Below are 24,678 nucleotides of genomic sequence, written 5' to 3' on the forward strand. Positions count from 1 at the left end.
GGTCGGTTGAGAGAAAGAGAGGAGGAGTTGGTTGCAAGGAGTTGGTGACAGTCGGTTGCCAGAGAAAGGAGTCGGTGGTCAGTTGGTTGCGGTGGTGAGGAGTCGGTGGTGACGAGTGAGACAAGGCCTGGCAAGGCAAGTGCAGGCGGCCGCAGCAGCGCCACCCAACCGCCAAAGGGGGCCTGAACGGCGGTTCGGAGCAGGGCCGAAACGGAACGGCGGCTGCTGAACGCGCCGGTTGTGCTGCGGGACCCCCCTTGGACCTTTCCTCTCCCTCCAGCCATCCACCTTCTGCCATCCCTGGCATTCCCCGCGTGAGTCAGCGTTCTGTTTGTTCTGTCCTGGGATATAAGTTAAGTCTGTAGGTAAGCTAAATTTGCACTGTGTCACCTGCGTCTTGTGCTTGTAAATAAACGTGACATCTGTCTTTTTGCTTGTGTGTAAATAGTAGGAATAAATGTAGTAGTATTTCAAACCTTTTTTTCGTCTCCGTTTTCCTCTTGCATTGCGTCGCTTTTGTCTTTTCCCTCATTGAGCAGCTAGGGTGCGATACAACCAACGTTCGGGTGGAATCGGGTGAGTTTTGTTAGGTCGCGGTTTTAAACCACCGCTCGGTCTATAACATCTTAACCGCGATCAGCAACAATATATATATATATATATATATATATATATATATATATATATATATATATATATATATATATATATATATATATATATATCTATATATATATATATCTATATATATATATATATATATATATATCTATATATATATATATATATATATATATATATATATATATATATATATATATATATATATATATATATATATATATATATATATATATATATATATATATATATATATATATATATATATATATATATATATATATATATATATATATATATATATATATATATATATATATATATATATCTATATATATATATATATCTATATATCTATATATATATATATATCTATATATATATATATATATATCTATATCTATATATATATATATATATATATATCTATATATATATATATATATATATATTGTTGTAGGTGACGGGTCGCGCCTCCCGGCACGGCCGTCCCACGGGTGCAACGCCGGCTGGTTCGACACAGATCTCGGGTTACGCGCCTCTATCGCGATACCAAATTACACCTGTGCCTTGCCAGTTGGGGAGACACCCGTCGCTACAGGTTGGGTTTGTCAGAGACCGAGCGAAGTCTGCCGCAACCTGTAGCCAGTTTGGTTTTAATTACAAATCGAGCGGATTGCTCTTCAATGCGACACAGATGAATGCAGTGCGGCAACTTCCATACGAATCAACCAGATTTAATGGGGGAACATTAGGGTACACAAAACAAGCAAGGCGTTCACGATAACATTATAATTCAACTATGAGTAATAACCCGCTCTTATCTAGGGAGCTACAATTAAGGGTTTCGCGGGGTGACCCTAACGAGATAAACCTTAGGCCTGGACAACATTCATACAAGACAGGGGGTACTTGGTGGTGTTGATGGACGAGAGGTGAAGATGTGAAAAGGGCGAATGCAGCTCGTAACAAGCCGATGTCGCCGGATTCGAAGGCCCCGCTTGGGCCTGCAGTCTGCCAAATGGCGGCCCGCCCTCTTATCGGCCACGCATCAAGCGTCGCGAAACGGCGGCCACCCGCTCTCCTTATCGGCCACGCGATCAGCACGATTGTCGAACTCCCTTCTTCCGAGAGAGAGAGAGAACTCCGTTATTCTCACTCGCCTTGGTGGTTCTCGTCCGCCGCGAAGGCCTGTCCACACGCCATCCGCGCATGCATCTTTTTCCACCTCTTCCCTCGCACTTGCTCAGCGACCCCTCGAAGCGCCGCTTCCAGTTTTTGACGGCGCTTGTCGTTTTTGCCCGCTCAATCGCGCTTTCTCACGTCAATCCATTGCCTCGATCATGGCATTGCAAACGAGGCCGGTCTTAATGGAACGTGCACCTTGTTTGATTGTCGATGTAATTAAAAGGGAACCGTCTCTTGTACACCACCAATGCACCACACAAAACAGCCTGCTACACCTTCCGACACAAAACTACCATCCCAGTACAGACGATCTATGGTAAACATACATCTAAGAGGGGACCTGAACTAATTCTATATTTAATAAACCACTAAGGGCCATTTCCGCAACACTACCCCCACCTTTCTCCCGAGGCTCTCCCGAGCCTCCACTAGGGGCAGCCCGCGGGAATGGCCCTGTCTAACGTACAGCACAAATCTCCCATTTACTCTAACCCACAACATTGCAAGCACTTAACTCCAAGAAGCAAAGTATCAGTAAGATTGGCATGTCCCTATCCTAGTGTGTCGGATCACTAATCTAACAAACACATCCACACTCTATGCACAATACTTAACATTCTAATTATGCATTTGCGCAGGAGGGCATTCAATGTTACTTTCAACACCAATATTCACATCGGAGCAAGACATTCAGAGTTTCAAAGCTTCTTGACGTGTTCGCTCCTTCACGCCTCCTCCCGGCAGTGTTGTCTTCACCCCAGAGGGGTTTCCTTACTTCGTGGCCTTATTGGCCTCTCACCAGGTGAGTTCAGTCGGCCCAGTGGCCTAATCTCACAAAGAGTCCTTCGGCCCACTGAGCCCACAAGACGGCATGAATCTTCGGCTGCAACAGCCCGCAAAAGCACTTTGGCCTCCATGGCCCACAAAAATGCTTCGGCCCACATGGCACACAACCGAGCAGCAGCAGGCAACAAGCCCTGCCTTGGACAGCAGGTGGCACAGTTCTACCGATGGTAAGCAAATGCAGTCTGGAGGCATTCTTGAGGGTGCAAGTGGGGGTGATGACCTCAGCCCAGGCAAAATGAAGAGTACCCTTAACCTTCCTTGCCTGACTTATCTTGGTACGACTTGTTTTAGTATGGTCTTCTTAAAAAGTCCTTTCACTTTTTAGCTGACAGGATGGTGTGCTTCTTAATCAATTGTTATCTGTGTGCTCATGACACACTGGTGGCTTCTCTGGCACTTGGAGAGGGCGACCGAACCTGGCCCTTGTTCACAACTTTCCCATCAACACGACTCATACCAGGTGTCACACATGAATGGTGCGGAGGAGAGTTCATCGAACCTAACCTTTTACTTGAAGCTCTAACCAATGGCACAAACCCTGCCATTGCCACAATGATCCTAATGACCCATTTTTCCCAACCTGGCACACTGTTCCATTCTTTTAAACCTGGGCAAGGCCCTTATTTGTCTCTTTTTCTTCACTTGGTGGTGCCAGGCATAACTCATTGGCTGGGGAGTGTGACTACAACTAGGCCTCTTTGCCTGCTTCCAATAGGTGGTGGGGGACACCCAGCGACCTCGGGGTTCACCTGAGCGTGCATCTGGCGCTCCTAAATAAGGGGTGGCTCTCTAGCCCCCACACTGTGCTCTCTTAGCACTCGAAACCCTACTGTCTGGTGTCCCCTCCCGACTCACCAACTTCCAATACCATGTCACACTCCCAGCCAGTACCACCATACCTTGGCTGCACCTACCCCTAGCAGTCCGCCTGCACAATGGAACAGCAGCCAGAATCCACGTCAAATCCACTAAGTCCCCCTAACCTACACTCACTTGGTTAGGAGACTCCTACCAACAGGGTACATTGTTCGCACTCACTCTCCTCATTCACACAATCACGCCATTCATCCCAAACACCTTCGTCATTCATTCCACAGTGCCACACACCCAGTCCACAACACCATCCAACACCTTCCACTTTTTGCAGGGGTGTTTAACGCCCTGTCTGTCATGTCCCCACTATTTCTCTCACTTTTTTTTTTTTTTTTTTTTTTAAATAGTCACGCACATCCACTTGTGCCACTCTTGTCTCTTCTGTCAGTCTCTCAATTTGCAATCTCTCTCGATATTATTTTCAGTCAAGAATTCCCTTTTTTTTTTTTCTTTCCAATCTGGCCTGCTTCTGTGGCTCATTGGAAAGGGAGTGAGGGAAGGAATCCCTCATTACCCCTTACATGGCCCTGCCGCCTTTCCGCCATGGCTCATAAGGGTCACGTCTCAATTGGGGTCGTGGTCCACCCCCTCCTTTTCTCCAGGGTTCGCGGAAGTCAGGTAGACCCCACTTGGGGGAGCGGCCTCCCCCTCTTCTCTTTAATTCCCTGAAGACAGGTAAATCCCATTTAGCTAGCCGAACCCCTCGTGTCCTCAGAGAGGTCCGATGACCAAGGGACACCTGGCGGTGTCGTTGCTGGGCCCCTCTTGTTCGAAAATGGGTCCAGGGAGTATGTGACGCATGCCAACGCCGCCTGCTACGCATCTGCGCTCTACCTCGAAGTTCCTGTGAAGCTGAGGGAGAAATTACAATCCCCTTTCTAAAGCCTGCTCCTGGTAGAATTTCTATTTCCCCTTGCACCTCGAACCTATTTCCTACGTCACCACTCATTCCATGCTCCGCACTCACACACGTTTCGGCCTTGACAGCACACCCCGGTGCTGTAAACTGGACTATGGGCTCACAGCATTCATCCACAGGCATTCCATCCACACATTCAGGTGTCACGCATACGTGCACCCCATCGGACAGAGTCTCTTGATTAACATCAAATCCAATTGCGAACTTAAGCTCATCGTCCGCACCATGTATGCAGATGCCCACGTACCTGCTTCGTTCCAAAGTCACATCGGTCCGGTCGCTCATCATTGGTTCGCCACACTCCTCTGGGGCTGTCAGCTTCACTTGCTGGACCTGCTCAAAATGTGTTTCATGAGTCAACAACCCCGTATACTCCCTCCATGTCTCCATCACCAGGGTTTGCTCCAATTGTTGTTTCATTCGACGAGTGATGCCAATCAAGTCCTGCACCACTAACATTCCTCCCTGTGATGACGTCACACATCCCACATTATTGTGCTGCCCTACTTCCTGGCTCCATTTTCTTTCCCAGTTGGGTCGTTCTTCCTCTCTGAGCCTTTTTAGTTGTTCGTTACCTTTCCGGAGTCTTTCCATCTCTGCAGACTCCACCCTTGCTTTCTCCTTTAATTGGTCAATTTCCGATTCATATTCCTCTTGTTTCTTATGCCACCGTCCCTCTTGTGCTTCATTCTCCAATCTCGTCGTTTCTCTCAATTGATTGATTTCCTTTTCCTGCTTCATTCGTTGTTCTTTCATTACACGTTCATCCATCTCATTCTTTGACCTTGCTTTGGCTTCTGCCTGTTCGATCTGCACAGTGTAGTTCCTTTTTAGTTGATCAATTTCAAATTCATATTCTTTTTGTTTCGTATCCCATCGTCTCTTTTGTTCTTCATTCTCCAATCTCGTCGTTTCTCTCAATTGATTGATTTCCTTCTCCTGCTTCATTCGTTGTTCTTTCATTACCCTTTCATCCATGTCATTCTTTAACCTGGCTTTGGCTTCCATCTGTTCAATCTGCACAGTGTGGTTCCTTAACGTTTCCTTCTCCGTCCTCTCTCTTTCCTCACTTAACATCCTCAGCTTGTTTTGTAATTCCCTTTCTTTGTTTTGGTGTTTCTGTAACTCCATCTCATTTTTTAGTCTTGCTTTACCTTCTATCTGCTCAATCTGCCCAGTGTGTTTCCTTAACATTTCACTCTCCATCCTCTCTTTTTCCTCACTTATCTCCTCTACTCTTTCGCATGCTTCCTCTCTCCTTTTGTCCATCCTCTTCCCGTATTCCTTGCTACTTTCCATTTGACGTGCCAGTTCATTTCCTCTGTACTCTGATTCCCGAAACTGGCTTGATTTCTCAGACAATTCTTCCTTCAGTTGTTCCAATTCCAAATCGTGTTCCTCTCTTTCCTTTTCCAAGTTCTCCCGATCCCGGGAGTTTCTGCTTTGTTCTTTCTCTATTCTCTTGTTCAGTTTGCTCTTCTCTTGTTCCATGTATTCCTCCCCTCTTTTTATCTTCTGTTCTAGGCTTTCTCTTGTCTGATCACCGGATCTTACCTTTTCTTTCAGTTGTTCCAACTCATGGGTACTCCCCTCTACTTTCCTCTTTTCTCCCTGTAGTACCTGGACTTTTTCCACCAATTGATTCCCTATGCCTTCCAATTCGAGAATCCGTGCTCGTTCCCATCTGGAATCTGTGTTGTCTCGCAATGCGCCGGCCAAGGCCATTTCCGTCCAGTGAATTCGTTCCTGTGCATCGACCAATTGTTGTGACTCCCTTTGCTCCTCATTTTCCTGAACCTCACTTGCCTGCTGTAGTGCCTCATGCAATTTCATGTGTAACTCCCCAATATAATCCTCCTTACACTCCACCTGCTCCCAGGCATCGTCCAATCGTGCATGAAGCTCGTTAATGTACGCATTGTCGTCCTGCTTATTTTGCCATGACGCATGCTGTGACCACGTGGTTTGGATCGGTGGGTGGGAGCGTTTTCTTCGTGATGTGCGGCTCGTTGCACTCTTAATACCGATTCTCTCCCACCTCGTGTCACGCTGCTGAGCCGCGCAGCCATTTTGCGACTCCATCTTCCTTTATAAATTACGAAGTTTGACACCCAATCCACTCAAAATAAAAATGAAACCAAATTTGGAATTTGCGAGCGACGTGTTTTTTTTTTCTTTTTTTTTTCTTTACGCGCCTCTCACAATCGATGTTCGGGGTGCGAAATGCACCCCAGGTCCAAATCCCACCTCCTCGACACCAGTGTTGTAGGTGACGGGTCGCGCCTCCCGGCACGGCCGTCCCACGGGTGCAACGCCGGCTGGTTCGACACAGATCTCGGGTTACGCGCCTCTATCGCGATACCAAATTACACCTGTGCCTTGCCAGTTGGGGAGACACCCGTCGCTACAGGTTGGGTTTGTCAGAGACCGAGCGAAGTCTGCCGCAACCTGTAGCCAGTTTGGTTTTAATTACAAATCGAGCGGATTGCTCTTCAATGCGACACAGATGAATGCAGTGCGGCAACTTCCATACGAATCAACCAGATTTAATGGGGGAACATTAGGGTACACAAAACAAGCAAGGCGTTCACGATAACATTATAATTCAACTATGAGTAATAACCCGCTCTTATCTAGGGAGCTACAATTAAGGGTTTCGCGGGGTGACCCTAACGAGATAAACCTTAGGCCTGGACAACATTCATACAAGACAGGGGGTACTTGGTGGTGTTGATGGACGAGAGGTGAAGATGTGAAAAGGGCGAATGCAGCTCGTAACAAGCCGATGTCGCCGGATTCGAAGGCCCCGCTTGGGCCTGCAGTCTGCCAAATGGCGGCCCGCCCTCTTATCGGCCACGCATCAAGCGTCGCGAAACGGCGGCCACCCGCTCTCCTTATCGGCCACGCGATCAGCACGATTGTCGAACTCCCTTCTTCCGAGAGAGAGAGAGAACTCCGTTATTCTCACTCGCCTTGGTGGTTCTCGTCCGCCGCGAAGGCCTGTCCACACGCCATCCGCGCATGCATCTTTTTCCACCTCTTCCCTCGCACTTGCTCAGCGACCCCTCGAAGCGCCGCTTCCAGTTTTTGACGGCGCTTGTCGTTTTTGCCCGCTCAATCGCGCTTTCTCACGTCAATCCATTGCCTCGATCATGGCATTGCAAACGAGGCCGGTCTTAATGGAACGTGCACCTTGTTTGATTGTCGATGTAATTAAAAGGGAACCGTCTCTTGTACACCACCAATGCACCACACAAAACAGCCTGCTACACCTTCCGACACAAAACTACCATCCCAGTACAGACGATCTATGGTAAACATACATCTAAGAGGGGACCTGAACTAATTCTATATTTAATAAACCACTAAGGGCCATTTCCGCAACAATATATATATCTATATATATATATCTATATATATATATATGTGTGTGTGTGTGTGTGTGTATTTATAGAGCTGATCCGCAAAAAAAGCGGAAAAGCGAGCGGATAGGTAGGAGGAAAGGATGTAGACCTCGGTTGAGATGGGAGGATTTGTGAGGAAGGATATCAGTAAGGTAAGGATGTCACTCCCGGTTGGAGAGTGGAGAGAGTTGGCTGAGGACCGAGGGAAGTGGAAGTATATCGAGGTCAAGTCAGAGCAGAAGCTTGGTACAGTTGGACCTCTCCCCTTATAAATGGGAGAGGGGAAGGAGAAGAAGAAAAACATTCCCCAACGCCAGTCAATCTTGTGACCCCCCCCCTCCCACTCCCCGCCTTCCCGTGCCTCCTCCCCCCCAAGCCCACTCCCTCCCACAGATCTCCCGTTGTCCCTGTTCTCTGCTGTTGTACTTGTGTGCTTCCCTCTCTCTCCCCATCTTGTCTCCCGCTCCCTTTATTGTATGTTTTGTGTGTCCGTTTTTTTTTCTGATTGACGTCAGCTCTTACACGAGCCTCCATCTTGTATAAAGGAAAAAAAAAGTTTGCATCGACCTATAGGTTATGAGCCAAGGGGGTTGGTCGGTACCATACAGATGGAGTAAGGCTCATTGTGATTTTTAGCAAGATATATGTCCCTCGATATGAAAAAAAAGTGATAGCAGTGTATAACTCTCGGCCATCTCTGCGTTATCACCCGAAATATTATTATACGCCTGCTTCGCTTCACCAAAAAATGTGATATTTGCTAAAATTGGAATAAATATGTTTTTAAGGACCACAGAGTGCCAATAATTTGCATACTGGATGCCAACTAATATAGTAATAGAAATATAGAACATTTGTGGGGGTTATTTATCAAAATATTGATATAATGACAAAAAATATGTTAAATTTAGTGAAAATGTGGTCGAAATCGCTTCGAGTTCAGAATTCACATTGTACATTTTTGTCAATATTTCAAAAATGAAAACTCCCAGAGTAACATTTGACCCCTCAAAATCTTCGCAAGGAACCACTGCATTGGAATATATCATTACTTTGTAATATGGTGGTTGTTTGGGGCACATATTTTGGCAAAGTTCAAAATATGTTCAACCATACCCCCTAATTTTGATATTTTGGAACGAAACATAGCTTTTGAACATTTTAGCTTTATTCGTCTACTACTTTTGGTATCTCAGTGTAATTTTTGGTATTAGCTAGTATCCTAAAGTAGGTTTGTAACATCAGCTACATTATATTTCACAATGCATGCAAACTTGCTCCACACTATAGGTTTATCATGATCTCTCGAACAAATACGATCTCGATCTCGATCTCGATCTCGGCACTCTGTGGTCCTTAAAAACATATTTATTCCAATTTTAGCAAATATCACATTTTTTGGTGAAGCGAAGCAGGCGTATAATAATATTTCGGGTGATAACGCAGAGATGGCCGAGAGTTATACACTGCTATCACTTTTTTTTCATATCTAGGGACATATATCTTGCTAAAAATCACAATGAGCCTTACTCCATCTGTATGGTACCGACCGGTCAATTTGGGGGGTCTGGCTCATAGCCTACCACTAAGCCGTTCTGGAGAAGCTGATTTTTAAAGGTTTTTATTTTCAATCCAATATGGCTGCAAAACCATGTGACTGATGATGTCACAATTATCAATGCAAATTCTACATGACTTGTCACTTATGTTGAAAAATGTGTGTCAATCGGACAAGTGTTTGCAGAGAAAATGAATTTAAAACAAATAAAAGTGAAAAACCTGCAGAAGTAAAATGTACAACAAGAACGAGCAGTCAGAGATTGCAGACCCTCGTCATGACGTGTTTGTGTGGTTTTTTTTAGCTGCTGTGTTTGTGTGTTTTATTGACGACGTAGATTTATGTTCAATCCAATATGGTTGCCGAACCACGTGGCCGATGACGTCATCAATTTAAATTACCATTACAATATTTGTGTAGACCACGCTCCAGAAATTTCAAACGGATCGGACGGATCAAGCATTCTAGTTGTCTAATTATGACGTCATAATAAAGGCACCAATGACATCATGAATACAATATGTTGTTCTCTATGAGGAGTCCTTGACAATGAGCCATGTTTCAATTTTTTTTTCCATGGAGCGGTTTTGGAGCTATAGATGTGCAAAGTTCTTTGATGTGCAATGACGTCACATTGAGTAGCCTTTATGTTCTCCTGCAGGTGCGTTTTGACTACTTGGTCGGATGGCGCAGAAACTCGGGCCCAGGTGGAGAGTGTGATGAACCGGCTGTGACGTCTCGGACACTTCTGACAACTGGCATCCATTGGAAGTGTGTGCAAGGTTGCTCTTCATCCGCGCTCCCGAAATACCGATGTATCGGCTACGACAAGCCGAGTAACTGGATGGTCGGATCTGGCACCTTCAACATGAACGTCACAAGTGTCCAAACCAATGTTATTGAGTGAGTTTTTGAAAGCATTACCTGTCTCTAACATTGTACTTCAGTGATAGTTTGGATTGATATTTAATTGATATTTAGTTATGGGATCGTTTTGTTATTATGCAATAAATCCTAATATTTAACAATAATTTATCGAAACACTATGTCCTATTTTCACACTGGATATAGTCTAGTAGGAAGACTAGGTCCCCCTGCACCCCCCGGAGATATACTTCTAATCAGTGTTTCTAGATTGGAAAAAATGTGTAGAAAATGACTAGCTATGGCCCCAAGCTGAAAAAATGTCCCACATACCATTTTTATGCAAATTACTGCTGCCATTATCAAAAAAACGATTTTTGACATATCTCAGCCAATATTGCAGATAATTGAAAAATGAAGGTGTCTAGACCCATGTTTTGAAGGGCATAGATCATGATAGAACTATTCATAACATGATTACATGTGTCTATGGTATACTAGTATGCATATTAATGCTGTAATTACAAAATAATCAGTTTTACAAATGATAAGGATACGTTAATACTGCAGATAACTTAACATGGTACATAAGGGGTCTAAACCCAGGTATTTTCAAGGTTAAATGTCAACAAGATGCTCCTGAGTCTTGCATAGGGGCGGGACATTGGCAGTAACATTGGTACCACTCAACTTTTCTTCCCACCATTGACTTTGTATTGCGAGAGATTTTCACTTGCTTATTTAAAGGTTTCTCACCCAGCCCACGTAAAATCTACCAACTCCTGCTGTTAACTCCCAAACATATTTTTTTATGTTATCCAATCACAGTGCAGAAATGACAGACTAGAGATCCAAATTAGTGCTGCTATAGCTGCCATTTTACATTTCCATCCATGTAACATGCGCGCTCGCGCGCTCGTATCAATTGGTAATGTCGCGCGCTCGTATCAATTGGTAACGTTGATGTTATTGAATACCTCAGTTGAAAGTTCAGTCTTCCATTCCATCTGTGTGTTGTTCTTGGTATTCATCCTCCAATCTAGCCAGGTAAGATGCTAACTATAATGTTACTCACACTCTTGACTTCAGTTTCTGCATGAAATCATAAACAGGCAGAATAACAGCTGAGCCAGCTAGCACCATGTTAGCTAACGTTAAAGCTAGCCTCATCTATGTACAGTATGTTCCTAATGTCGGTGTAACTTAAACTTTTGTTAATGCCAAACATGAGACATATCTGTTGACTTCTGTATATGAATTGAACCAGAAAGAGGCACGACAGCTGAGCTAGCTACAGTAACTTAGCACAATGTTTCATTGGCCTAGATAGCTAACGTTAGTGTGGAAGAATTTAGATGTTTTAGCTATTAGCACTTTTGATGCCACTAAACATGGTTTAGTCAGCTAAAAAGTACCCTAGTGTAGAACATGACTCAGAACCTCTGTTACCTCACTGAAAACTCAGAGCCTCCTTTCACAGGCACTTTTAACATCATTCGTGATTTCTTATTTGTCATTTAACAGTGATGGTAGACATCGACAGCAAGCATGCCCAAAAGAAAACGGAGTGTAGAACCTGCAGCCCAAAGCTCTCCTCCTACATGCATCCTTCATGTACCATCCATGTCTGATCATGGGGATTTCACGCCCCTCCGTAAAATTAAAGGATCTGCTTCAGAAAAACTGCAACTGCTTCAAAAGATCCGGGATAGACGTCTCAACCAACCGCATGACTCCCCATGTCGTATGCAATCAGTATGTGATCAGATCCCGGCAACTCTTCCTGATGACCTAGAAAGAGTAGGATATCACAGCAAGTGTTATAAGCACTTTGTCCGCCACTTTCATCGTCTGGGAGATGATACAGAACCAGGGCCATCAACCTCATCATGGCATCACTCTCCTCGTAAACCAGGAGGTTCTGCTGAACCCATCTTCCCGCCAGAGTGTATATTTTGTGAGAAAGTTGAGACCAAAGATGCTCATCGCAATACTGAGAGGCCTACAACCTTCCCATCCTTTAAAAACAAAGAAAATGCATGGGAGCAAATCGAAACACGGGCTGAGAAAATGGGTCTCTATCGACTCCATCGAAAGGTGAAAAACAAAGACCTCTTTGCATGTGAGGCCAAACACCATCCGTCATGTTTTAAAGCTTTCCGCACAGCATTCTACAACTATGAGCGTGCGATTCACAGAGCCGAAGCACCAAAGGAGCAGGCTTGCATGTCAGCCGCCCATGAAAAGGCATTCAACTCAGTACTGGAACACATTCAAACCCAGGTCATCCAGCAGAATAAAGTTCTACAGCTTTCTTCCTTGCGCTTGCTCTATGTCGAGGAACTGAAACTGAATGGATATGAGAACTCAAATTATCGGTCAGAGAAACTACTGAAACGCCTACAGAATGACCCAATCAAGGAGCATATCCACTTCACGAAGGTTGATCATGACAAATGTGATGTCATTTCTTTCTGGCTTGTGCACAGCTCAAACATAACAGTTTCCAATGCTCTCGCACGAGCATTCACACTCGGAAGCACAAACAAGAACCAAAATGTTGCCCTCCAACTTCGCCAGGGTATTCTACAGGCTTTCAGAGAGTGTAAAGACCAACCATGGCCACCAACAGCTGAAGACATGGAGCTCAATCCTGAAGACATCCTACCTCCAGACCTTGTCCGCTTTCTCAGCGTGCTAATGACTGGCAAGGAGGGCATCGAGACAGAAAAGGTGAAGCGTCTGGTCTTCTCCATTGGACAAGATCTGTGCCGTGCAGTGTCAGATGGAAAATGGAAGTTACCAAAGCACATTCTCCTCTGTGTGACTGTAAGGCACCTGTTCCGAAGCAAACAGCTCACCACAATACTACACAGGCTTGGACACTCTGAGAGCTACGATTTCGCCTTGGAGTTGGAAACTGCTCTCGCCAAGGTCCTGGATGAAGTCTCAACTTATCGTACACCACAAATTGTGACAGGAGAGGGCAACCTTGTATTCCACTGTGAGTGGGACAACTTGAATAAAACCACTACCAGTGTGCACGGCAGCAACATTGTAAACAGTGCTGGCGGTGCCTTTTTGTGTTTCAGGTCGAGGTACGTGAACTCCCCACGATCTACAGCAACCAGGAAGAGACTGATACCAGGGTGGTTCTGTACCTCCATCATGCTGCTACCATCGGATACAAGAACGCTGTCGTCAGAACACCGGACACAGACATCCTCCTGATCCTGCTCCACCATGCCCACAACATCAAGCTGACGGTGTACCTGGATACAGGGTCAGGGAAGCATCGCCAACTTGTCAACGTCTCTGAGCTGGCAGAATCCCTGGGAGAGGACTACTGTGCCACTCTCCTGGGGTACTATGTGTTCAGCGGAGAAGACTGCACCAGTGCCTTCAAAGGGAAGGGAAAAGTCGGGCCCTTGAAAAAGCTGGAGAAGAATCCCAGGTTTCACAGGGCATTCGGTGAACTGGGTGACAACTGGGATGCCAACCCTGAGGTGGAGAGGCAGTTAGAAAAATTCACCTGTGTGATGTACGGCCAGAGTCGCGAGTCATCAGTGGACATTGTCCGTGCCAAGCTGCTACGAAAAATGGTGGGAGAGGACAAGACCCTCACATCCAAGTCCAAGGTTGATCTGGCTCGCCTTCCTCCATGCCAGTCTGCCCTGAAGCCGCACATCCAGCGTGTGAACCACCGCGTAGCATTGTACAAAAGAGCCGATCAACCTATCATCGAAAAGCCAAAACCTTATGAGGAGCAAGGATGGATAAGGACTGATGAAGGACTGTTGAAACCAATGTGGTCCAGTGGTCCCATCCTACCAACCTCACTGGTGGATCTTCTGAACACAGGAGAGCACGAAGAGGAGGAGGAAGAGGAAGGAGAAGAAGAGTTTGACTCTGACGATTTCGATGAAAATGATGATGACTGACTCAGTGTAGAATCACTAATGCTAATGATGTTTATCTAAAACAAGCAAGAGAAGAGTGGTCACATTGAGTGCTAGGACTATTTTGACAGTTGTAATATTTAGAAAAATAAAACTTTGTGTTAACGTCTGTGTAGACGGACCTTAATATGAGTCTATTATTTCGTAAAACTGTGATTATTTTGTAAATAAAGCACTAATTAGCATACTAGTATACCATAGACACATGTAATCATGTTATGAATAGTTCTATCATGATCTATGCCCTTCAAAACATGGGTCTAGACACCTTCATTTTTCAATTATCTGCAATATTGGCTGAGATATGTCAAAAATCGTTTTTTTGATAATGGCAGCAGTAATTTGCATAAAAATGGTATGTGGGACATTTTTTCAGCTTGGGGCCATAGCTAGTCATTTTCTACACATTTTTTCCAATCTAGAAACACTGATTAGAAGTATATCTCCGGGGGGTGCAGGGGGACCTAGTCTTCCTACTAGACTAATATGCATTGTTCAACTTTTCCCCAATTTGTGTAGAAAACCTATTTTTTGCACGTGGATGGCCATGGAATGCATGATGACGCCATTTTACCACATGTTACGTATGCTACAACATGTCATGTGCAATATGTTGTGTATGTCACATGTCATGTATTATATGTGTAAGTCACATGTCATGTGTCATATGTTTGTCACAATATGTCATGTATCATATGTTGTATGTCACATGTCATGTATCATATGTTGTATGTCACATGTCATGTATCATATGTGTGTCACATTTCATGTGTCATATGTTTGTCACAATGCCATGTATCATATGTGCATGCCAGCTGTCATGTATCATATGTGTATATCTCACATGTCATGTATCATATGTTGTCTGTCACATGTCATGTATCATATGTTGTGTATGTCACATGCCATGTATAATATGTTGTCATAACATCATCTATCATATGTTGTGTTTGTCACATGTCATGTATCATATCTTGTGTATGTCACATGCCATGTATCATATATTGTCTGTCATAATGTCATCTATCACATGTTGTCACATGTCATGTGTCATATGTGTAAGTCAATGCATTCCATGTATCATTTGAGTATGTCACATCATGGATCATATGTTGTGTATGTCATGTCAGGTATCATGTGTAAGTCACATGTCATGTATCATATGTTGTGTGTCATGTCATGTATCATATGTTGTGTATGTCACAACATGTCATGTATAATATGTGCTTATCACAACATGTCATGTATCATATGTTGGGAATGTCTCAACATGCCATGTATCATATGTTTTGTTTGTCATGGTAACATTGGACATGTTTGATTTCCCCATGACAATTCTGGTCCTTTGACGAATGGGTAAATGCGAGAAACACAATTGGCCATGATGGGTAAAGGTACAATGCTAGTCACCTGAAAAATAATTCAACAGGTGGAGGAGTCTATAGAGTGTCTAAGTGAACCCAGGCTGTTGTAGAGAACAAAAGATAGACATGACCTCAAGATACGAGTCACCTAACAACATGTGGGCAAATGTGCGCTCACTTAACATGAATATGAAAACAAAGTTTCTATTTGGGAAAAAAATCGTGATTCATTCCAGATTCAGGTTGTATGCACCTGTGTTCTCTTTTTGGGATAACTATTGCTGTTTCCTAATCTTATCTTCTGTAATTTCTTGCAGGTATACTGGGTGTTGTTACATCGCATCATTCGTGATGACTCGACCAAGCACTTCTTCACCTAACGGTGGCTCTTGGAGATTAAGAACATCCATTAATATCAGCATCCGTCAAGACATCGGGAAGCCAAACTCCTCTCCAGTAACCACTTCAAAACCACTGATCAAGTGAGAAAGGAAAATCCTTGTTGGGTATTTTTGTGAAGAGTCCATAGAGAAAAACGTGTGAAGGGAGAGTGAAGAGGTGGTAGAAAGCGTTTTGTGAAGGTAGAGAGAGGAGAGTTATCGAAGGAGGTTGTTATGCAAATAGGAATGTGGAGTTGGTAGAGAGTTGTCAAAACTCCACTGGGAGCATAACCTAATGGGAAGTCTTCGGAAGAGGATCCCCCTCGTCAAAGAGTATTTTGGCCCTTAAGGGAGGCTTGGTGGTCAGACAGGTGTTTTCCTGATGACCAGTCGGAGTCTCCTCTTTTAAACCAGAGCCACGCTGACGCCTCTTCAGCAGCCGACGACCACTCCTTCAAAACTCTTGTTCTGTCTCTACTTTTCAGGTCGAGATTTTTTTTACAAAGTTATAGGCTGACCTGCCAACTAATCAATCCCCTAACTCCATTTTCCACATTAAAGAAGTCAGTAGCATGTCTTTATTTGCGCAACTTGGTGATCAGCCCCTCATATTTGGCTCTTTTAACTTCTCCAGCTATGATGCGCCTGCTCAACTCTGATTGAATGACAATATCTGGTCTTTGATGCGTCTCAGCGATAATTCCAGGAAATGTATTCATGCCAGGTAGATCAGCCTACATTATCTGATCATTCGCATCACGGAACACTGTATGACGAGGTTGCTCTTTGTGGATGCTTCTATTTTCCATTGTTTTCTTTGAAAAAAAAAAAAACGTTTTAACGAAATGGCAGAAATTCACATTTTCCTTGACTAGGATAGGTGTGTCATTGTTGGTACATTTTCTGTATATATGGTTTTTGTGATACATTTGAATACCCGATATAATGCCCTTTTGCTCGGACAAACTTATATGCAGACAGCGTACGCTCTACCGTTTCATAGCTATCACAAAGTTTACATGGAGCATCAGCCTCAACTTTACACTGAAAGAGATTGGGCTTTCAACTGCTTCGTGGACATGAAATTTATGTCCGGTTCTTATTCTCAGTTGTAATTTACGAATTAATTCATCCCTATAATTTTTGAGAGAAAGAAGCTGTCTATATTTAGCCATCTTAAATTCCTCTGTCAAGGATTTTCTAGTTTACATGTCAAGGATTTACATCACCTTCTCGAAGAATAATGCAAGTGTTGCCACATTAAAGCCATTTTCGCATGTGTTGATCAAACCTCTTCTCGGGGCTCTTGGCAGTTGACAAGGTGAACTCATACATTTCAAGTGGCCACAACAATTTGGGGATCAACATAAATTGTGGTATCCACACTTTGAATCTACCTTTCAATCACGTCTTGTCTGTTCGAGCTAGATTATGAAGAGCTTCTTGAACAACCATCTAACAGGAAAATGTGTCTTTTAGAGACTCTTCGGAGCAGCGTCAGAGGCTCTTAACTTCGATTAATGTTGGAATTTTATGACTTGATACTTTAAAGAAGATGCTAACATGATTTCGACTGTTTGAAATTCAAATGACACCATGTCAGGTGATATAGCTTTGCCAAAATATCTTGTGTTTTCTTCTGGGAATTTGTGAAGATTGTTGTATCATCCATGAACACTCTCGGTGAAGGTGTAAGGATACCATTCCCGAGTCGTGCTGTCACAGCTATTTCCCGCTGGGCTGAATCAATTGTGACGGTTGTCAGTTCACTCAAACCTTCACACGAATCTTTTGTAGGAGTCGTAGTTTTCATTTTGGAAATGTTTTGGATTTCCACAGGTGAGAAGTCGTAGCATAATGTATCTGTTATTCTTAGTTTGTAAGGAGAGAAACCATTAATTATACATCAACAACCCATGTTAAACCACATTTGATTATTTGTTATAAAAGACTTAAAATATAGCAATGATATAGTCAGCACACATGCTCGGTACCTATGAATCATGCTTGTGGTGCAGGAAGTTACATTTATTGGTTCCACAGAGTGAAGTCCCTGGTGTTGGGCTAGCGGCTAGGGTGCCGGCTTAGGATCCTAGGATCCTGGGTTCGAATCTCGGTCGATCGCCGAATTAATGCCAGGGGGGTTGACTCAGCCTGTCATCCTTCCGAGGTCGGCTAATTGAGTACCAGTTCACTGGTAATTCCCTGTTTGTCGTTGAAGGCGGCAAAAAGGGTTGGCGTCAGGAAGGGCATCCGGCCGTAAAACATTGCTTCAAAAAGGGGACCAAAAAAACAAAAAAAAACAACAAAAAAACCAAAAAAACAAAAAAAAAACAACAACTACCACGGTCCCCGAAAAGGCCAACCCCCGCTTTGCGGGGAAAAATGGCCTCTAAACGGTGGTTTTTTTACAGAGTGAAGTCTGGATGTCAAACTCAAATCCCATTGGCGGTCTCAGACCCTGACGGTGACGACGTTCGCTGTCGGTTGGCTGTTGGACTGGAGGAGTGCAATCAAATTTGTGGAATTGTCCCTTATGGTAGTCTGAATGAGGTGAGTCCAAATTAACTTCTCTGTGTTTGACCAACAAAATTAATGTGATACAATCCCTCATATTCACCCTCCTCTGCCCCCACCTGACCAAAAAACGATGTCTGTTCTCACACAGCATAACCATACACATTATGAACATGATGAACAAAAATTGACTGTTAAATACCATCGTCGTCAAACTAAAATATGTAATTTGGTGTCTGGCTGGCTGGCTGGCTGTCTGATGATTTTTGACCGCGATACATTTGGTCGTTACTATCCAATCTCAATCAAACTTGACAGGAACACTAAGGGTCACATGATGAAGGTTTCATCAAATTAATTCCCCCTCCTTTACCAAGGTGGTTTTTTCCGCCAGTGGGGTTGCGTGTTGAGGTGTATATCCATGTTAAGATAGCTTCATCATGGCGTTTTTCCAAAGCCTCTTCCAATAACAGCTCTAATGATAATGGCATAGTATTAATGTTATTACAAAACAATATTAATACTCATCATATCCTGTCTCCCCAAGGGGTTTTTCCTCCTTGAACAAACACCATGATAAATTGTATAACTATCCTATCATGCCGTTTTTGTGGGAGCACTCCCTACCAGAAGTAGAAATATTATAAACCACAAACACATGTGATTACCTTTTGAAACAGTCACTACGAATGTTTAACACTAAACTGAAACGGAGGAAACTCAGGGTGTTTTCAGTTTCCAAGCAACTAGATTGTGCTTGCCAATGCAGCCAATCCTTATCAAAGGTTGTGAATGGAGTGCTTGCTCGAATGTTTAAACCACTTGACAAGCACTCCACAAGAAACTTGGAAAATGAACATTCCTCCTTCTCCCCCATTTATTGAGGCTCGACCCTAGATCTACTGTAATCTATATATCCCAGAGAAGATTGATTCTTCCTGCTGCTCTCAAAGGGAGCGAGTATACTACGAGTAATAAAACTGCAAATTAATAGCACCCCCATCCCCTCTCTCTGTCCCTAGCATTCAGCAACAACCAACCAACCAAACAGTAGCACCACATCACAAAAAATGTCAACAGAAAACCACTGTTTAAGTGGTAAAATAGAGTTGGACAAGGCAACAACTGCCTGAGGAAAGCTAACTGCTTTTCCGAAAATGATTTGTCCGACACCTTTCAAACCATATGCAACAATGGTATTGGATGATAGTTGTAAAATTTCGCATCGATAGGGTAAACGGTTTCAGAGATATAATTATTTAATATTCTCCTTCAATCCATTATGGCTGCCACACCATGTGACCAATGACATTTTCATGGTCAACCTTTAATCGCCATGCCTAGTCAATGACACACGTAAAGTTTTGAGTCAATCGATTCAGTGGTTTGGGAGAAGATGGGTTTTAAAAAGTTTTTAGGTTAAATCCATTATGGCTGCCAAACCATATGACCTATGATGTCATAAATTTAATATTTCAATACAAATGGGTCATAGATCATGTGCATGCAATTTCAGATTTTGAGGATAAGGCATTAGATTAAAACATTTATGGCTGGTATACCACTTCACTGATGATGTCATCATTATCATGCTTTTATTCCCCATTGGGAGTACTTGACAATGTGCCAAGTTTCCAATTTTTCCATTCAACAGTTTCCGAGAACTATCCTTTTGATCATTTGCATTTAATCCAAGATGGCTGCCATACCATGTGACCTATGACGTTACAATTATCATAAAACCATTCTGCATGGGTGTCACTCCTACCCTGAAAGTTTCATCTCAATCGGACATGTGGTTGCTGAGAAAAACGAGGTTTAGCCCTTACAGACGGATGTACATACGTACGGACTTATGGACAACCTGAAAACATAATGCCTCCGGTCACCTTCGGGGTCGGAGCCATAAAAAAAATACTCGCTCATTTCAAACCAACCTAACATCAAGCTTCAGCAACACCAAAATCACTAAACCAAACACAAAATCACTTTAGCAACGACTAAAAACAACAAAAACTGGACGGTATTCTTAGGATACTTAGCCTGTGCAGTCAACTTGGTGCGAGCCAACTCTTCTGTTTTTGAAGGTTTTTTTTTTTCTTTGATCCAATATGGCTGCCAGACCACATTTATGATTACATCATAAATTTATATTCTCTAATATAATTGTTGTATAGATCACACTCAATAAATTTCAAACTGATAAGACTAAGCGTTGTCCGTGTCAAATTATGACGTCATAATTATGACACCAATGACGTCATCGTTAACAACACTTATTCCCCAAGTGGATTACTTTACAATGAGCGACGTTTAAATTTTTTCCATGGATCGGTTTTGGAGATATAGAGGTGTAACGTTTTTCAGTTTTTCCAAGATGGAGCCTGCCTGTACCACATGACCTATTACATCATAATTATCATTACAATATTCTACAGGAGGAGGCTCTTCTGTGGTGACAATTTCGTGTACATCAGACCAACAGTTGCAGAGAAAAAAAAAATCATACTGATCGGATGAAGCGTTATACTTGTCGAATTATGACGTCATAACGAAGGCACCGATTACATCATCACTAACACATCTTATTGCCCATGGGGAGGACTTGATAAAGAGCCATGTTTCAACTTTTTCCATGAGGCGGTTTCAGAGATATAGAGGTACAAAGTTTTTCCAAGATGGTGCCTGTACCGCGTGACCGATGACATCAAAATTATCATTAAAATATTCTACAGGAGGAGGCGCTCCTATGGTAAAATTTCGTGTCAATTGGACCAATGGTTGCCGAGAAAATGAATTTTAAAAATGCAGACATATACGCCATATCCCGGTGTGTACCCCGGGTTAGAATAGGTACACCGTATCCCTGCGCATCGTAAGAGGCGACTAAGGGTTGGCGTCAGGAAGGGCATCCGGCCATAAAAACATTGCCTCAAAAAGGGAACCATGATTGTCATGGGGCCCGCAAGGCTGACCCCCGCTCCAGTGGGGAAAATGGCCTTAAAACGATCATTCATTCATTCATATTCAGACATATACGACAAACTTACACACGCACACGAATGCCTTGCCCTGATTTTCGCTTTGCGAGCGCAGGGTAATAACCACATGACTTCTACTGTAAAGAGCGACGAATCCACCAACCACTGTGTTCCAAATCTGATTGTATCAATTGTTAAAAACAAGGGTCTTGGCAAAGGGTCTAACCAAGCCAAATTTGGGGCAAATGCAACCTATTTCCCCTTACCTGTTCCACTTCTCTTACATCCCTCCACAGGCAACATGTATCTTGCACTTCAACCCTCCTCGTAACATACAAGGTCTCTGGACGCTCACCCTCACCCTGGAAGACTTTGCTACGGTGAATGGTCAAAGGAATGGACCTTTCTCCTCCATACCGTTGCAGGTTATCATTGAATGTGAGTTGTGTTTTCATTCCAATCTTAGTTTTCCATTATGTCCTTCCCTGATACATTAACATTGTGTCCTTATGCGCACAGACTTTGTTTCCAAAAAAGGTTATTTTCATTGTCCATGTCATGTGTACCTTCCTAACCAAGGATTGCATCAATGAGTATTCAATCCCTTCGAATATCTTTCACCAGTTCAAATCTTGGGTCTGTCGGGTTTTCAAAAAAAAGTATAAAATTCTTCCATTGTTTTATTTGTATTACCTTGACATAATTCACCTGTGCAGTTTTCTCTGTAATTCCCCACTTCTCTTCTGTTTATAGTTTGTCACTCAATCCTCCATGAGCTTTATTGTCCCCCGTCGCACCGCGGAGCGAAAGAGGGACTATGGTTTTCCCCTCCGTCCGTGTGTGGGTGCAACTTGGCATATGGAAGAACCCTATTGAAAATTAGGTCGCCACGTCAAAATCCAAGATGGCTGTCACCATATCTAAACCTTGTGAGCGCGATATCTTGAAAAGTAAATGTCTGAACCTTGTGAGCGGAATATCTTGAAAAATAAGCGAAGTACCAACTTCTAATCTGGTGTGTGGGTGTATCTACGCATAAGGAAGCACGCTATTGAAAATTGGGTCGCCACGTCAAAATCCAAGATGGCCGCCACCATATATATGTCTGAACCTTGTGAGCGAAATATCTTGAAAAATAAACGAACTACGAACTTCTAATCTGGTGTGTGGGTGTATCTTCGCATAAGGGAGAACGCTTTTGAAAATTGGGTCGCCATGTCAAAATCCAAGATGGCCACCTTGCTTCTTCCACTTTGTCAACTCACATCACTTCACCGACGGGGGACCTAGGCGTAACGCTTGTTCTCGATGACTTGTGGGAAACCCCCATGACCTCCAATGGTAAACTTCGACCTAATTGACTCGCCTTTTATCGAAATGTGCACATTTTGATATAAATTAATTGCCAGATATGCTTTCCTCACTGATCATGTCCTTTTCCTACAGTCCAACCGAATGCCGCATGTGCATCTCCCAAATTTGTCTGGCGTACACCAAACAACAACGACAAATTCAATATCACCAGCAGACAACCCTTCAGCTTCGACATCGACATCCAGTCGAGTTCATCAAGGTACAGACAGACAATAGAAAGACTAATCCACACAGATGAAGTTATAAAACATCATGACATCAACATGGAAAGCTCCAGGAAGTTAATGTTTGATGTAAAATGTAATCTAATCGAGTGCAACTATGAAGTACTTCCTATCACACCTTATTAATTCGAGTTTGATAACATATACTTAGATCCAGAAGTTATCTATTCAAATTGAAGTTGAACATATGAATGAATATGAATGAATTATTGTGGTTGAGTGGTCTTCCACCACCAATGGACCACCAGGCAGGTAAGCAATGAAGAGAAGTTGCCACATCTACCCATAATTTGCTGTCAGTCGGTGATTTAAAAGCCACGCACCATTCCAAATCTGCCCTCCAAAATTTGGGAATTTGGAATCCAAAATTTGAGCAAAGTGATGCTGAAGAACAGTTTGATTTTAACTAATGGCACCGCTTCCCAATTTCCCATGCATGGTTTTATGTGCCAAATAACTCGCTGCAGAGCTCCCGTTCACTCAGTGACCACAAACGAAGTTCTCATTCACAAAGGATTTATTCACAAGAAAGAAAGAGGGAAAGGATATAAGGGAAAATAACATAACCGGTGAAACAAACTGAAACAAATTAGCATTTAGGTGGAGCGCACTGCATTAGGTGGAGCGCATACCGACACCAGGCTGAACAGTTTACCTTTTGCATTCCACCGATAGGCTGGATCTGGATCTGGACCTGAAACAAAATCTAACCAATTCGACCTTGTCACACTCACAACCTGTCTGCCAAGTTTCATCCAAATTCATCCACACAGTGTCCTGCAAAAGTATTCACCCCCAACCAATAATGCCACATTTGATGAATTACAAATTATGTGGAAACTATTTTCTAAACTAAACAGACCAAACTAAACACTGTTATAGTTGAAGGAGGTTACATGTCAGGAATATCTGCAACAACCATGTACAAATCACCATTCAATGGTTGCAAGAGTATTCAGCCCCTTAGTTCAGTACTTGGTGCAATCACCTTTTGCAGCAATGACTGCTGCAAGTCTTTTTTGTGGAGGTCTCTACCAGCTTTACATAATGGGATGGTGAAATCTTTGCCCATTCTTCACGTGCAAATTGCTCTAGTTCTGCAAAGTATGATGGGGATCGTCAATAGATGCAATCTTTAAGTCTTGCCATACATTTTGATTTGGGTTCAAGTCAGGACTTTGACTGGGCCACTCAAGAACATTTATTTTCTTCTTATTCAGCCACTCCAGTTTGGCTTTAGCTTTGTGCTTTGGATCATTGTCCTGCTGAAATGTCAATCTCCGACGCAGTTTCAGATTCATGGATGACTCAAGCAGGTTTTCATCAAGGATTCTCCTGGACTTTGCACCATCCATTATCACTTTTATCCTGACAAGTTTGCCAGCTCTGCTGATGAAAAGCAACCCCATAACATGATGCTGCCATCACCATACATGACAGTAGGGATGGTGTTGGCTGGATGATGTGTAGTTTTAGGCTCGCGCCAGACATTAGGTTTTGAATTTAGACAAAAAAGTTCGTTTTTTGTCTCGTCTGACAAGAACTTTTTTTCGCCACATGCCTGCAGTATCATTGAGAGGTTTTTCTTGTAAACTCCATGTGAGCT

General features: G+C 43.2%; 2 protein-coding genes across 2 annotated transcripts in view; one reads left to right on the forward strand and one right to left on the reverse strand.

Moving 5' to 3' along the window:
• Window positions 1-24,678, forward strand: part of LOC137439236 (uncharacterized) — a 91,016-nt gene that overhangs the window by 33,911 nt on the left and 32,427 nt on the right. Inside the window, exons 2-6 of the mRNA XM_078767956.1 lie at window positions 10,071-10,312; window positions 15,914-16,078; window positions 18,391-18,529; window positions 21,771-21,912; window positions 22,921-23,047. Of these exons, the coding sequence (XP_078624082.1) occupies window positions 10,071-10,312; window positions 15,914-16,078; window positions 18,391-18,529; window positions 21,771-21,912; window positions 22,921-23,047 (815 nt within the window). The remainder of the gene's footprint in view (window positions 1-10,070; window positions 10,313-15,913; window positions 16,079-18,390; window positions 18,530-21,770; window positions 21,913-22,920; window positions 23,048-24,678) is intronic.
• LOC144888857 (uncharacterized) lies at window positions 1,068-7,514 on the reverse strand. Its single transcript, XM_078768398.1, has one exon. It carries the CDS (start codon window positions 6,527-6,529, stop codon window positions 4,046-4,048), a length of 2,484 nt encoding a protein of 827 aa, XP_078624524.1. The 5' UTR covers window positions 6,530-7,514; the 3' UTR covers window positions 1,068-4,045.

The sequence above is a fragment of the Myxine glutinosa genome, chromosome 14 (genome assembly GCF_964187855.1).
Source record: "Myxine glutinosa chromosome 14, kmMyxGlut1.1, whole genome shotgun sequence".
Classification (NCBI taxonomy): domain Eukaryota; kingdom Metazoa; phylum Chordata; class Myxini; order Myxiniformes; family Myxinidae; genus Myxine; species Myxine glutinosa.